Source organism: Girardinichthys multiradiatus, chromosome 20, assembly GCF_021462225.1.
Source record: "Girardinichthys multiradiatus isolate DD_20200921_A chromosome 20, DD_fGirMul_XY1, whole genome shotgun sequence".
Classification (NCBI taxonomy): domain Eukaryota; kingdom Metazoa; phylum Chordata; class Actinopteri; order Cyprinodontiformes; family Goodeidae; genus Girardinichthys; species Girardinichthys multiradiatus.
In genome coordinates this window covers 48,018,392-48,035,352 of record NC_061812.1, presented here as the reverse complement: position 1 = coordinate 48,035,352, position 16,961 = coordinate 48,018,392, and the positions used below count along the sequence as shown (strand labels likewise).

General features: G+C 40.2%; 2 protein-coding genes across 4 annotated transcripts in view; both read right to left on the bottom strand.

Moving 5' to 3' along the window:
* setd5 (SET domain containing 5) overlaps window positions 1–9,787 on the bottom strand; it is a 67,227-nt gene extending 57,440 nt beyond the window's left edge. For 2 of the 3 annotated variants that reach the window (XM_047347631.1, XM_047347632.1), the window contains exon 1: window positions 9,374–9,787. The gene's annotated coding sequence lies outside the window, so the exon portion shown is untranslated. The remainder of the gene's footprint in view (window positions 1–9,373) is intronic. The other variant, XM_047347634.1, reaches the window with a different exon arrangement.
* A 1,274-nt stretch (window positions 9,788–11,061) lies between these two features.
* si:dkey-19e4.5 (UBA_like_SF and PTH2 domain-containing protein) lies at window positions 11,062–15,719 on the bottom strand. The gene is made up of 7 exons (XM_047346628.1): window positions 15,530–15,719; window positions 14,780–14,893; window positions 14,618–14,689; window positions 14,431–14,505; window positions 12,395–12,492; window positions 11,977–12,091; window positions 11,062–11,846 (listed from the first exon to the last, which is right to left on the bottom strand). Exons 2-7 carry the CDS (start codon window positions 14,885–14,887, stop codon window positions 11,760–11,762), a joined length of 555 nt encoding a protein of 184 aa, XP_047202584.1. The 5' UTR covers window positions 14,888–14,893; window positions 15,530–15,719; the 3' UTR covers window positions 11,062–11,759.
* Window positions 15,720–16,961: the final 1,242 nt, after the last annotated feature.

Sequence of the window (16,961 nt, the reverse complement as noted above, 5' to 3'; positions counted from 1 at the left end):
CCTGCCGCACCCCGCTCCCCCACAGCGCACGGCAAGGCAAGGGCCTCGCGCAACCCCACCCCCGCCCACCGGCGCAACAGGGCCGACCCCACCCCCGCCCACCGCACAACAGGGCAGACCCCACCAAGCACCACACCCACAACAGGACCCCCGACCCCGCAGCATGACGGGACAAACTCACCCACCTGGTACCAGCTAGGTTTTATTTTATATAAGTATCAAAATCAAAACAAATATCGATAACATTATTATAATTATTAGAGATTAGAATCATATATTACTTTAGCAGCTGTAGGAATAATTGTTGTTTTTGTGAGATCGTGCTATACATTCATATCTCAAATTTGTGTGTAAATACTGTGAAACTGTGGCATTTCTACTCAGGGTCATCATATCATGAATCTCATAGCAGCCCATGACTATAAGAAATCAATGCCTAGAGGAAATATACGACAAACCAATAATTTTTTACTGTAATGCTTTTAAAGAAAATGTGATAACCTATTCAATGTGAAACATTATTACCTAAGCAAAGCTGGGAAGGTAATAAATTAACATTTAATAAATACCTGGATATATGCAACACTTGAAGTAAACTCTGTTTCCAACTGATTTGACTAATTCAAAAGACAGTAAATGCTTTGCTACATAACAGAGATTTAACAGTACCAAAATTCTGAAACATGAATATCATGTGCAAATTCATCAGATACTGATTTAATTTTAGCATAAATGTCATCATTACTACTACTATTAGAAGCTGAGAAAAAGTTGAGCACAAGTTATACAAAAAAAGGCTCTTATTGTGAAGTCTTGAAAGCTACTGTGTTTAATTTCATCCACATATGAAATTGTACTTGAACTTCTTTAGAAAAAAAAACTTGAACTATTACTTTGGTTGTCCTGCAGAGTATAAGCAGACCCTTAGTTGAACAATGTGGTAACAAGTTAAACAGATAATTCTGAGAACAGCAAACATTCTGCTCAAAGTTAAATTACTTCCCACTAGCCAATAGGCAGCTGGAGGAAAAAGTTTTTTTTTTTTGGACTGAATACAAAGAAACTTCTAAAGATCTTCCATTAATAAAGTCCAAAATACATAGAGTTTAACACTTGGGTCTGTTTGGTAGTTAAGAAATAAACAACCTACTTTACTTTCACGGCTTTCTCTTTGCAAGCCGACAATCTCTCAACACATTCTAATCCTTTATAATCTGATATCGTCAGATCGCCCACCCGTACTGCGCAGATAACTGTAGATTGAAGTTCTCACTGTTAACCCCATAATGCCTTCATTTACAGGGGTTGGACAATGAAACTGAAACACCTGGTTTTAGACCACAATAATTTATTAGTATGGTGTAGGGCCTCCTTTTGTGGCCAATACAGCGTCAATTCGTCTTGGGAATGACATATACAAGTCCTGCACAGCAGTCAGAGGGATTTAAGCCATTCTTCTTGCAGGATAGTGGCCAGGTCACTACGTAATACTGGTGGAGGAAAACGTTTCCTGACTCGCTCCTCCAAAACACCCCAAAGTGGCTCAATAATATTTAGATCTGGTGACTGTGCAGGCCATGGGAGATGTTCAACTTCACTTTCATGTTCATCAAACCAATCTTTCACCAGTCTTGCTGTGTGTATTGGTGTATTGTTATCCTGATACACGGCACCGCCTTCAGGATACAATGTTTGAACCATTGGATGCACATGGTCCTCAAGAATGGTTCAGTAGTCCTTGGCAGTGACGCGCCCATCTAGCACAAGAATTGGGCCAAGGGAATGCCATAATATGGCAGCCCAAACCATCACTGATCCACCCCCATGCTTCACTCTGGGCATGCAACAGTCTGGGTGGTATGCTTCTTTGGGGCTTCTCCACACCGTAACTCTCCCGGATGTGGGGAAAACAGTAAAGGTGGACTCATCAGAGAACAATACATGTTTCACATTGTCCACAGCCCAAGATTTGCCTTTAATTTCACACAAACACCCTAAATGTGTACAGGCTTAACACAATGCTGTATTTGTTTATTGCAGTTCCACTCTGATCACAAAGGCCTGTACGCAATGCATGTAGTTACACACCTAATATATAGCTAGGGAGCCAACCTAGCATCCCACACTCCAATACAAATCAGACAGGTGGAAGAAAAGGCAGCCACAAGCTCCTGATCATAACTTGACTGACATTGCAATACGATGGGTACCACAAATACAGTGTAGGACTTACTAGATCATTTATGACTAAACAATACATATAACTGTGAAAATAAGCTGTAAACACACACACGCAATCATGGAGGCTCTTTAAGTTTATAGTCCCTCATGTCTCAGCGCCTAATCGCTGCTTACCAACATCGTTTTAGCATTTGTTTGACAGCTGGAAATTATACTGTAATAATATATCAATGTTTGCAATATTGCTATAAAGGAGAACTTCTCAGATATAATCTTAAGTGTGCACACCAATAATAAATCTGGCCACTTGGAGTCTAACTGTCCTTGATGCACACCATACATGTATTTTTATTGGCCGAGATGCTAATGATCACAGAAAATGGTGATTAACCTTTAAAGTCTCCCACAGAGTCGGGTGTACTTGACTCCGCGAATGACAGTGAGTACTTAAGGCAGATGTCTGCTGGACTTGTCCACACAAAGCTTAATTTTTACAAAAAAAAAACATATCTCATATCCTTATCCATTTTCACCATCTCTGTTATACACTACCAGTAAGGAGTCTGGACACACTTTCTCATTCAACTGAATGCTTTATATAGTTTGTTTTTATTGGTGTGTGTTATGCTGGAACAAACAAATTTCTGCTTTTGGGGGATCAATAGTTTTAATCAATCAATCAATGAGAAACTGGGTCCAAACTTTTGACTGGTAATGTAAATGTATTTACATACTTACCAAGATCAATCTTGTACAGCCAGGGGGAGCATTTCCCTTCTCTGACAGCCAAGCCAGGGAAAAACCTGTCATCTGGTGACAGGTCGATTTTTGCTGCTTGTAATGGGCGGGGCCTGAGGCACTCAGTTGGATACAAAGTAGGAGATTGAAGCTGTTGCTCACATGGGACACCAATGACATTGCTTGTAGGAAGCACAGATAAGAAACAGAGGAAAGAAGAAAATAGGCATATGTCGCAACTAGTATCATCTCAATATTTATCAACATCATCGGCATAATAATGTTTTCTAACATGATGCGGCCCTAGAAACCACTCAACACTTGTTTTCTGTGAATACAGTTTAAAGAAGCCAGCTTGGCAGCACTTCCTGCCTTCCTATTGGACTGGGTGGTGAAACTTTAAAGCGATGAGTTGAATGGTCCAGCAAATGCTTGGGCACAACTGATTAGAGAGTGTGCATATATATATATATATATATATATATATATATATATACATATATACACACATACATACACACACACACACAGGGGTTGGACAATGAAACTGAAACACCTGGTTTTAGACCACAATCATTTATTAGTATGGTGTAGGGCCTCCTTTTGTGGCCAATACAGCGTCAATTCGTCTTGGGAATGACATATACAAGTCCTGCACAGTGGTCAGAGGGATTTTAAGCCATTCTTCTTGCAGGATAGTGGCCAGGTCACTACGTGATACTGGTGGAGGAAAACGTTTCCTGAATCGCTCCTCCAAAACACCCCAAAGTGGCTCAATGATATTTAGATCTGGTGACTGTGCAGGCCATGGGAGATGTTCAACTTCACTCTTATGTTCATCAAACCAATCTTCCACCAGTCTTGCTGTGTGTATTGGTGCATTGTCATCCTGATACACGGCACCGCCTTCAGGATACAATGTTTGAACCATTGGATGCACAAGGTCCTCAAGAATGGTTCGGTAGTCCTTGGCAGTGACACGCCCATCTAGCACAAGTATTGGGCCAAGGGAATGCCATGATATGACAGCCCAAACCATCACTGATCCACCCCCATGCTTCACTCTGGGCATGCAACAGTCTGGGTGGTACACTTCTTTGGGGCTTCTCCACGCCATAACTCTCCCGGATGTGGGGAAAACAGTAAAGGTGGACTCATCAGAGAACAATGCATGTTTCACATTGTCCACAGCCCAAGATTTGCGCTCCTTGCACCATTGAAACTGACGTTTGGCATTGGCATGAGTGACCAAAGATTTGGCTATAGCAGCCCGGCCGTGTATATTGACCCTGTGGAGCTCCCGACGGACAGTTCTAGTGGAAACAGGAGAGTTGAGGTGCACATTTAATTCTGCAGTGATTTGGGCAGCCGTGGTTTTATGTTTTTTGGATACAATCCAGGTTAGCACCCGAACATCCCTTTCAGACAGCTTCCTTTTGCGTCCACAGTTAATCCTGTTGGATGTGGTTCGTCCTTCTTGGTGGTATGCTGACATTACCCTGGATACCGTGGCTCTTGATACATCACAAAGACTGGTGCAAGACGTGCAACAACAATTTGTCCTCTTTGGAACTCTGGTATCTCACCCATAATGTTGTGTACATTTCAATATTTTGAGCAAAACTGTGCTCTTACCCTGCTAATTGAACCTTCACATTCTGCTCTTACTGGTGCAATGTGCAATCAATGAAGACTGGCTACCAGGCTGGTCCAATTTATCCATGAAACCTCCCACACTAAAATGACAGGTGTTTCAGTTTCATTGTCCAACCCCTGTATATGCACACATGCACCTTGATAAGGTCCCAAACAAGGAACCCAATGGCCATGTCTACATGACATTTTCTCTGAAAACAGAAAAGTTTTGTTGCATTTCTGCAGTTCGTTCACACAACAACGGTGCACATTTTGCCTGAAATTGGCATAATATGAGAACAGCTTCTAGGGTGAAATGGTTTGAAAACATTCCGGTCTCAGTTGTCATGTAGATGGGAAAAAATGTATTTTTCTTATGGGGAAGCCCTGGCCCAGTATGACTGAAATCAGTAGAAATGAATGCGTACGCACACAACATTGTGGCTGCCGACCAGTTTAAAACCCACAGGAGATTAAGATATCAACAATAACAATGGTGGCTTGAAGGGTACTTACTTGTGCTGCTGATTCTTGAATCTAACGACGGTTCTCAAACAAAAGTGTTCATTTTCTCCCCCGTTTAGAAAGCAAGAATTAAAACCATTTTCACATCTCTACTGTTGCCAGGGCGAAAAAAATCTAGTTTTCAATAGATTGTTGTCGTGTAAAAGGGCCTAAGATGAGCCGTTAAAAAATCTGCAGCAAGTCCAGACTTCTTTCGAAACATCCGTTATTTAAAAAAAAAAAAAAACATAAATCCAAAATGAGTCTCAACCATTTCACTCATCACTAATGTTGCTGTCATGAACTATTTTATGTATGTAACCTTCTTTTGGTGTTTTATAACATTATAGCCACTACTTCTGCCATGGCTTTAAAGGCCCATGCTTAGTGTCAGGACTTAAGTCTAGTCATAGCAGCAGCTTGTTGATTGGTTGGTAAAACAATGCTAAAAACTTCAGTTTTGCACTTTGAAATCTGTTTGCTACACTATCCTTAAGATTGTTGAAGTCTACATGGGTGCTTTAGAGTGTAACCGCTATGAAACTGTCAGATATTAAAGTTTTTTTCAGATTCCATGTTTTATAGACATCACAGAGTCATAGAGGGCTTTGCTCATGTGAATGCGTTGATCAGGCTTTACTTCCTTGCTAACAAAAATTATGTTCCTACTAACCTTGAATGTTTGCACATTCCACTGATCTCTTAACTTTCAGAGGCCCATAGAAGGGTGTACATCCTGCAGACAGGTCCACACACACACACACACACACACACACACACACACACACACACACACACACACACAGTGTTCTCCTATTGACTTCAATTCATTTCTATAGCCTTACCCTAAACCTAACCTATAATGAATTCATACCTTAGTCCTAAACCTAAAAATGAACCCACATAACCAATTTCCCCTGCACTGGGCAAAATATCCACACAATGTTATATATACACATTCACACACACACAGGTTTCTTGGACATCCTAATTAGGACACTGCACTGACATTCATCTAATTACACAAATAATTACACTAATACCTAAAAATACCTAAACAAACTCTTACCTAGAGTGGAGCTTAGTTGATTGTACCAACTCCTAATCAGGACCCCAGTCACTGTTTAACCTATTTTATTGAAATTACTCTGTTGATTATACAATAAACATTTTGATAAAAACAAAGTGCTGGCTGAAAAAATGTAATGACAGTTTTTGAACAACATTAGCTGGCTTATGAAATTTAGGTCAAAATGGGCATAGAGGCAGGGAGTTGTTCAGAGAGCATTCTGAAATTTCCTGTTGTGGTGATTTGACTTCACTCTACTTACAGCTGTAGTCTTTTCTGTGCCCCAAAATGTAACCACATTAAATACCGAGCAGAGTACATTTCTTTTGTTTGTCATGAGTCTGTTCAAGATAACAAGAAGGTACAAGTCAGGAGGTGTGTTGGAGAGGTTCATGTTACCAGAGGTTCCAACTGGCCGGATTGGCAAGCTGCAGCCCACGCAGTCTATTAAAAGATGTGAAACATATTCAGAGAATGTCAGCTTCAACCAATGAAAACTGAGCCCAACACACACCAATCAGGTTTTCAACAGAGATCAAAGTCTAATCAAATGCTTGGTGAACTTCCAGCTAAAACACTCTGGCAAGGAGAGGTTGTAATTTTTGTTCTTATAAAGCAAGGTCAATGTGGTCTCAAACAAACAAGAAATGAAAACGAGAAAAAACAAGTTACAGGAAGCTTTACATGTGATTTTTCATCTCAGCTTCAAGGAAAACAATCAAACACATAAGCAATAAAAGTGGCTTAATGATTCAACTTGGCGTTGTCTTCTGAGGCGCTGATTAAAATGATAAGCTGAATGTGAACTATTGAATTAATGACATAGCAAACAAAACTGAGGCTCAAGATAGATAGCCATACATCCAGCTTTAGACCAAAAGCTAACCGTCCCAGTCAGAGAAAAGCTGTGTATATCGCTGAGGGCGAGTAATACAATCCTACATGGTGTAACTGAGTGAAGCCCTGGAAAACACACCACAACAGGGTTTGACATTACATCACAAAAGATGCCTCACTCAAAAAAAAAAAAAAAAAAACAGAAGGAAAAAAAACAGGAACTCCCTTCTTAACGTCTTCCATTGATTTGTATCCCTAACACAAAACAACTCTCAAGTTGTCATTAAGAGAATGCATCAATAAGAATTTTGACATAACCTTACTTTATACTTTGAATTTGTGGGATGGGATCAGAAGAATTTAAACATAAAACGTCAATGTTATCATTCATACAGTATCATGTCTTTCCGGCTCCAGGAAAATTTGGTGGTGTAAATGGTAAATGGGACCTATATAGCGCCTTTTCAGTCATACCAACCTATCAAAGTGCTTTACATTAGAGCCACATTTAACCAATTGCAGCTCGATTGGTAACTTGAGGTTAAGTGCCTTGCTCAGGGGAAAATCGACATGTATCAGAAGGAAGTTGGAATTGAAGCCACAACTTTCAGATTGCAAGACCACTACTCTTCCCACTGAGCTACAGACAGGTCTAAAAACATTACACAATAAAAGTCAACAGATGAACATTCATTAAAGCTCAAAATGCAGAATATTCATTAAAAAGATTCAATGTATCAACTTAAAATAATGTAGAAATGACCTAAACATAGTCTAAATACATAATCTTTCAAATTAAATATTTGTTTTCTTTTGCAATATTTTCAGATGTTTTGCTAAAATACCTACTACAATTCTTCCTAAAGAGCTTAAAACGAGATGGTTTATTTTCCAGAAAAGCCATACAACATTATGATGTATAAAATGCATCATTAATAACGTGTAAACGCTTTTTCACACTTCTTTAATAAAACTCAGGTCAAACATCATATTACTAACCCCCAGAAACAACAGCCCAATGAATATTTCCTCAAACTCTGAAACAACAAATATGGGAGCTTAGAAATGGAATACAGAGCTCTCCACCAGCTCCCATTTCTCTTAACCGCCACCGAGGCTGGGGGTTGGTTGGTTAGTGGGGGAGGTGAAGCAGAGCAAATAAACATAAAGCTCTGGGTTTCTCAACACTAAATCTCACACGCGTTAAAAAAAAGAAACCATCAACAAGGTAAAAATATAAATCCGGCTAAGGTTTGACTTTAAAGCTGGGAGTGTTTCCAAAGATAAATACATTCACATAATGTTCACACAACGGCGAGGCCGCGTTAAATCAAACATATCCCTCCGATACACACAGTAGTAAAACATTTAGACAAGAAATGTGCGACGTAGTGACGACTGAATGTAAGAGAACACACAGCTGAAGGACATTCATAAAGTTAGCTAAAAGGCTAGTAGCATTTGTTGCCCCAGCTGGTATGCTGGCTGATGTTAGCAGCTAGGCTAACAGTCTTCGAGAAAGATCCAACTACAGACTGGATCAGTGTTTCCTTTCAAAAACTCTGACACATTGAACACCTAAAGAACACTTAATAGGCTGCTGTCAGAAAACAAATACATTAAATGTTACTTTTGAACATTCCTAATGGTTAACCTGTGTCGCCTTTTTGTGAACCTACAAGCCAACAAACAGTAAATGTTAAACACGTCTTATGTATCTTATAAAGCTTTAACCATACTAATATTAAAAAGATACTACCGGGTTAGTTGCTGCAGCACTAACGCTTTTTGGACTCTGTAATGTTATAACACATCATGCCTTTGTGGAAACAGTAAGGAAACTTATTGAAAAATCTTGATATTGTTTAAATTTGCACCAATTACCAGTATTACTTGATATAATCCAAAAATAGACAATTAACTCAACTAACACAGCTGATTGACTTGTTTTGAAAAAATAAACATCTTTTAACTAAAATATTGTAAAGACCTAAAAGTTGTAAAATATGGATGTGAGGTTTGAGTCGTGATTGTCCAAAGATATTTGAACGACGAGCTTTGGCAAAACTGGCAAAAATAATGATTTCTGACGATGCAAGCCAAGTAAAAAAACAACACGAGGGACTGATCAAACAGTCAGAGAGGACTATTCCAGTCACAGCCCAAAGCGCCCCTGGAAGGCATAACATCTATTTTAGTTAGCCAAGCACATCACGTTGATATAGAAATACTCGAAATTCTGTGACGAAAAGCAACTTGTTTGAAGAAACTTCAGCGGACGCAGGTTATTTGCTTGCTAAGTCGGTTAGCCGTCTAGCCATGGCATACAGAAAACATGGTTGATCTGTTTCAAATATCGGCGAAAACTATCATGTGTACATTAAGATATTACATATTCAAATTGCTTACCTAAAGAGTCATTCCAAATTCCTTAAAAACAAAGCAAAATGATGTACTATGGAAGTCCTTGGAGTAGCCCAACATCAATTCCAATACACCAATAGGCCTCGATATCCGCCTCGGAGTCTCCTGTATCCTTTACCCTTACAAGTAGCTCCCTCGTCAAGGGTAAGAAACAAAGTTCTCAGTGTCTCCCAAAAAATGCCGGAAACTTAAATCCACTGTCTTTTTCAGGTGCACTACATCCATTGGTGTCTTTTATAAATCTCCGGTCAACAACTCCAATAATGTTAGTGTCTTGTATATTTACAGTCGCTGTTTATTATGGGGTATAGACTGCTGTATGTGATACGGGGCTCCGATTCTGTGTCGGGTCCTTACACTCAGCAAAGCGCCCATCCCCCTCTTCGCCGGTAACCACCACAGGCCTCAACGAAACTGACACACAATCAAGCCACGGGGTTTCCCAGGCGGCCGTGCAGGGGTATGCTGTTTGGGCGGCACTTCCAGATGTCCCGCCTTATGGCATTGATTCGACAGTAATATGTGGCTCATGTGTTTTAGCTGAAATACCTCGAGGCCATTGGTGAATTAAGCCGTCGGTTACTTGTTTCCATTTGGGAAGTAAAATTGGGCGAGTACTGCTACAGTGAGGAAGTTGTATTCTGTAGTATGAGTGGTGAAGTACACGGAGAGGAGCATGAGTGACTGGATTTGGAAAGCAGATTGCTACACAACAAAGGATTTATATCTACTACGATGCGGGAAACGTTCTTTATAAATCATTCCAATGGACCTAACTTCTTTTCATTTATAAATTAAATTCCTCTTCGAAGGAGCGCTCTTGTTGATACAAAATGGTAATCGTTAGCCATACGGGGTCTCTTGGGCTCCGTTTCAGGGCTACAAGAGGCAGGGTTAGCCCATTGGGTCAGCTCCACCTACCAGTTTGTCAGTTCAGTGGAGTATTGCATGTCGTGTTGGGTGCATCTCTTGAGTGGTTGGACGATTAAAGTGACCATCTCTTCTGGCTGGGATCCTACTTGTAAACCTTTGCAGAAATATTTATTTCACTATTCTACAGACAGGACGGAAAGGAGTGGCTCAGTAAAGTTCCTGTGGGGTTGGCCGAGGAACATAATGTCCTTTGGCTTTAAATTATAGAAAGGCGCTACGAATGGTTCTTTTTTAATACTATAACACTACATAAAGGCGCACACTAAACAATAATCATTTAACTCATACACTTCAACGGGTATTTTTAAAACTGACATTATGTAAATGATCACGAAGACGCAATTGGATTTCTGTCATGTCATGAGACTTAGGGATAGCTTTGGATTGGATGCGCTGATAAATGCCGACGTCATTTGTTGCAGAGGGGTGGGCAGGAAAGTGAAACTGGATCCAGAATCGTTTTTTGGAGAAAATCAGTTTTAGATCCATTGAGCTGCAATTTACAGATCCCCCACAAAAGGTAGATACTTACAGTGGTCGAAGGCTTCAAGTTTAGACAAATATCTGCATTATTAAACGCTCCCCGGAATTGGAGGCTGGAAGAGGCGGGACAAAATCAGGCACTGCAACATAACCCAAGTTTCCCACAAGCCTTAGATACACACACACACACACACACACCCCGTGTCAATATGTCTCATCCGCATAGTGTGTCTGTATACTAAGCACAAGATCCGGAGTTGTAATGTAGAAGTATTTTAATGATCACCAGTCTGACACAAGAGCAAAACTATGAAATAACAGCCTGCAAATGTCTGACTAATGTGTAATTCATATTGTAACATTTTGTATCTCATGCATAATGATAATACTGCATAATGAATAGTCTAGTTTCACTGTAAAATGTGACTCTATAGTAATCAGTGAGAAATTCTTCATTATGGCCACAAATACACAACCATATTCAAATAACTTAAACACATCATCCTTCAAAGAATTGTTTAGACCCAGTCAAAATGTTTACAGTGTTATTTTTGATGCCAGGCTTTTAAGCTGCTTTAAATGTAAAGTCAGAAAAATTGTAGCATGAAGGATTTACATTCTTTAAAACAAAACAACAAATCAGCAGCTTTATAGCTGGATAAAAACAGCACATCACATAGCCATAAAAAGCATGTCCACAGCCATAACACAGGGCATGATGTTATGGGTCTATAAGTCAGAAAACCTGGCAAAATAAGCTGTACGGAGACACAATCGTGAAAAACTTAATGTTAACATATGATCAATACTAATAATTCTAGTGTTGGGTTCTGTAAGGTTTTAGCTCATGCTTGATTGACTAAAGTTCTCCTGCTGCTGAGAAAGACTGCCCCTTCCTGGTTGTTTTGTGCCACTGCAGAGACTTGTCTCCAAACCTTTGCTACACCAGGGCAACTCAAAGCAGCTTCAGGCTGCCAGTGACATTGTTCACCATCTCCTCTGCTCCCATGATGGCCAAGACCGTACGGGAGCCGGACTCCACCTGCACAAACAGTTGTCATTCCAACACATTAACAAACACACTGCAAGAGTTACTTGATCAAAATATCTCAATTTTACTTATTACCACATGACAATTGGTGCCTCACAGATATGTACATGTGCACACCAACCTGGGTAAGACCTGCATCTTGGACCAGGTAAGTGGGCAGGTTGAGGCTGAGGGCCAGGGCCTGTAGCTCCAGCAGATGGGCCACATTGGTGCCTTGGAGCACCACCTTCTTAGCCCTGCATGAACACCCAATTTAAACAGTCTGTAACTAATGTTATTTTCAGCTTTGTAAATAAGCCAGTGTAGGGTGCTTGTAAACAGGAATCACTGGTGAAGAATTATGTAAAAACAGTATTGCTATTCCTGCAACAAACGACTGCATTTAAAGAAAGATGTACAATAACATTATGAGAGAATTAAAGAAATCAGTGTAAACTAATAAAGTGGATGCACAGAAGGAATTAAACTGAAATTACAAGGCTTGATGATCAGGATTTATTAGGTGTTGTTATATTAGCCAGTGTCTGAATGGGCCTTACCCACTGTGGTCCCACTTCCAGGCCATCTCCCGCCAGCTGTTTTTCTCCTGTAGAGCCTGGTACAAACCTACAGCAGCATGACCCACCTGGGCTGCAATCTGCACACACATTCAGCACAGAGTACAGTTCCAGGGATCAGTAGGGCCCAAACAGAAAATGACCACAGAGAAAATAACATGAGAGCAAGAAAAGGGTTTTTGGACTGATACGTTTCCATATACAGCTCTCAGGCCTGTAAGCTGATGTGGGGTTATGATGAAGATGGAACTGTTCTTTTTAGTTTTTGAACTCTATCATTTATTAAAAGGACAAAATAATGGCTCCTTATTTTCAGGTGATCAGAGCAGGTAACAAGCAGAACATTTAGACATCACACTGAGGAAACTAGATTATGGAGTAAAACTATTAGCTTAAGCATTTTAAACTCCTGTATAAAGGAGATGTTTAAGGTGTGTAACTTTCACTGAAAGAGACAAACGGTCATGCAGCAGCTCCCAACACTCAGGAGCTGCATTATAATTAGAAAAGATGAGAACATCAAATTATGTGAAAACAATTTGCATCTGTGGGATTAATCCTGTACACTGGATAACAAATACATCTGTTTAATGGGTGAAATGTCAAAAAGAAAAAACTACAGTAACACAACTGCATAAGCGTTCATCCCTTAAATACTTTGTTTAAGCCCTTAACTCACTTTTAATAGACAGTTTTGGTGAGTTCACATCTGCTATCAATTATAATGAATATGTTGAACCTTGAAGTTCAAGTGTTGAGGGATAATTTTATCATCATTGCTTTCTTTTGCTAAAGCCAAATTTTGCAGAGGTTACACAAAATAGAAAAGATCCCATTGTTAAAAGCTACTAGCGGAGGAACGGTTCTCACAATGTTTCTTAGCAATAAATCCAAACATCTGTTTATTCCCTCCTGAATGGTGCCTCAGTTGTAAGGAAAATGTGTTTGGGGGTTGAGCAGCAGAGTTCAAAATGTGAGTTGCCCCCATGAAGAACTTCAGAAATCCCCTCTGCCAAACTGCTAATTCTGTTAGTGGCTCTTGTTAACAGCTGTTTATCACATTGGATATTTAAAGTCTGAAGTAGCCAGACATATCAGTAATAAAACATTTTATTCATTTAACAAACAGTTGCCTTAGTTGTTTGTGGGCAAACCATACAGAACTAAAACAGCCTGGCACCTCCTCTTCATGCAGGTCACCAGTTTGGTCACACACCACTGTAGGGTGCCATTCTATTCCTCAACTACCATTTGTTGCAAGTCAGGCGATGTGGTTGTGCTGGTCACTCTGGAATTAACAGCACAGCCAAGATAAACCCACGCGTGTTGGATGGGGTTGAGGGTCAGCACTGCAGGCAGGTTATTCTAGCCTCTACTCTTACATTCTGGGGGTAGTTTCTAATAAACCCCGCTCTGTTGGGGCAAGCAAAGACAAGTCGGAGGATAGACTTCCGTCTGTAAAAGTGGAGATATGGGATTGTCACTGGCTTTAGTATCTCATCTCAATATCTCTCTTATTTGAATTTGCCTCCAATGCTGACAAGCTTTTGTTTGCTGTGACAAGATGCTACTTTCAGCACTGGTTGAGAGGATTTGGCTGGGTCTGCATGGGTGCAACCCACATATCAAATAGATATATACAGACATTTCTATACAGATATCCACCTATCTTTCAGTTTGTAAGGAACTTATATTAACTTTATCTACTGCTTCTTCCATGGTGTAGGTTTGCTGACATTTTTTGAGTGTGGCTGGTAGATTACTGAACAAAAACTGCTAAATTGCGTTTATTTTCCGACAGTGAAACTTGGTAAACGAGAAAAAGGTAACACCTTTCACTTGTTTAGTGTAATCTCTGCTGATAATATTAAAATTTTGGCTTTATTGAAATATTAATAGGATACTGGAATCTGTGGTGTGTGCATTTGATGTTAGTTTGAAATCATTTCAGAACCTGCTGGATTGGCAGAGGCTGCACGTTTTTTATTTTTTTACCATGACTGCACCACTGGATTTACCTTCCCAACGCCCATGCCAAGGTCCATGTTCACAACAAGTACCATCTTAAACATAACGTCCTCGTCCCCCTCCTCCTGTGTGATAGACCGAAGACAGAGACACACTGAGATTTGGCTTTGGACAAACTCTACTGGGTCTAACGTACCAATGTGTACCTGCAGGGGACTAAGGCTAGCTTATGGGCACCTCATTCTCCAGTTTGTTGAAGTAGTACATGGCCGCCTCCTCAGCTGAGACGTTCCGAGTGTGCAGTAGGGCCTGAAGTGAGGAGAAGTAACAAGAGAAGTCAGACAAAACTGTATATAGGTACTATTAAACGAGGCCTGTATGTCAGTAGTACTATCCCACCTGTTTGGCTGCTTCTTCAGGGATGTCCAGCTCTCTGAGCTGCTGCATGAACAAAGGGTTGACATCTTGAGAACCCCAGTTTGGTCCCGTCTCCTCTGATGGCTCCATCACTAACTGCAGTAACACAAGTAAAGTAAGAACAGCTGTCCACATTTACGTTGATGTAAATGTGTCTGATAGAGCTAATCATTGGAAATCTGGTTGGTTTGGAACATTAAGTTAAGCTTTTACAAAAAAACGTTTAATTTCTAACAGTATGTTGGGTTTAGTTTAAGACAGACCCCAGAGGCAGACAGGACTGAGACAAAAAGGATATTTGGTCAACAATGGCTTGACATCTAACTACGTAAAGTTTAACTAGGAATATAGTTAAGCGTTTATACGTTTTTTCTACGTGCTCAAACCAGTGTGAATGGACTTTCTACACGTGAAAGGGGTACGTTATTAAGTAAGCAGGACTTTTCCGATGGATGGAAGCGAAAGAGACGTAAGCTAACGGTTGTAGGCTACGTTAGGTTAGCTTCAACGGTCCGCGCAGTTAACAGCTGTTCGCGTACAGCTGAAATCATTAGCTTAGCTCTTAATCTTTAAATATAATGTTTCAATATGATACTAACGTCTGTTAAAATTTTTCAGGAAACCTCTACCACAATTTTTAACAAATCGCTTAACAGCAATCGTTACTGAGTTGCGGCCAGTTAGCTTTAGCCTATAAGGTAGAATCTAGCCTCGCTAAATGCTTGTTTTTACCTGTTTATCACAGCTTGCTTTACAGCAGCAGCAGTACTGGTTACGTCTCTCCGAGCCTTAAATACTACACAGAGCACATAGGATGAACTAATTTATAAAGTTGCTTTCTATGACGTGCTTGTGTTGTTCTGTGTTATTTTACTCCATTCTTCCATTTTGAGGCCCTGTGTCTTTGCGCATCGTATACTGCCCCCTGGCGGCTGGAGTGACATTCCCACTGAGCAAATGTTTGCTCAGTAAGCAGATAATTCAATTTGTCCGAGCTACCGCACCCTGTTGGCGGTCAGACGCCTCGGAGCTCCTCTGGTCCTTGGTCCCCAGAAGCAATCACACAATCTATCTAAAAACTCTTAAAGGAACGACTTTCAAACAGTTTCTAACTTTTAGCTCTTTTAATCTAAATTAAGGCAGATGAATGATTACAGAGATCAGCGCTGAGGCTCCCGTCTCGGACCGTCGCCGTCTGTTAGAGGATGATGAAGAGCCTCGATAGAAGGTCACATTACAGTTTTTATATCTGGTTCTCCAATGCAATGGATGTGCCCTCCCTCAGTGATTATCAGTAGACTATGAGTCACCATTGTGGTGTCTATCTGTTAGATTGTGTAGTAGCAGGTGTCCATTCTTAATGTAAGTGTGCTGTGGCTTTCTAATCAAACCAGTTATACCAGCTGCTCCACTATCAACCCCAATGCCCCGCCTCAGGCCATTTATGACAATCCTTGGGCCATTTATCCTTGTACCGTATGTCTATGAGCATTCTTATCCTACTATAACAAAAGGGAAAAATTAGAAAAATGAGCATATTAATAAAGGTTATTCCTAACTACCCCCCTGATGAGGTGTCATTTAGATCTGTTAACCCCTAGGGACTGGGTAGTGGACCACCTGCAACTGGGTACCCACCCTCCGAAACAATCATTCAACCCTGTATGTGTGTTAACCCTATATATGACCATCCCCAAGCGTCTTATGGCACATTCAGCTACCTGAAAAGGTTAGTCTTAAAACGGAATATGGAATCATATGTTCATACCGGCAGGTTACGCCCAATTGTAGGTAATTACCAACTACTATTATTATTATCATTAAAGCAGGCCACATACTGGCTTCATCAAATGGATCTTAGTCAAAAATATTTCATCATGATCAAGAACAATGTACCGGTTTAACACGATTAGAAAACATTTTACTTTAAAGCAGCTTCCATTTATTACTTAACACATGTCCTAAAAATCAACCTATGGAGAGGTGAACACATAACTAAAAATAACCTGCGAGGTTCTATTAATACTTTCATTCATGACATGTGCTTAACTAATTTCATGTAATCAATCTGTCATTAACTTATCTGATACAGCATTCATACCATTAAATCAAGTATTCTGATTCCTTTAATATTAACATTATTTATTAAGTCACAGAAATTACT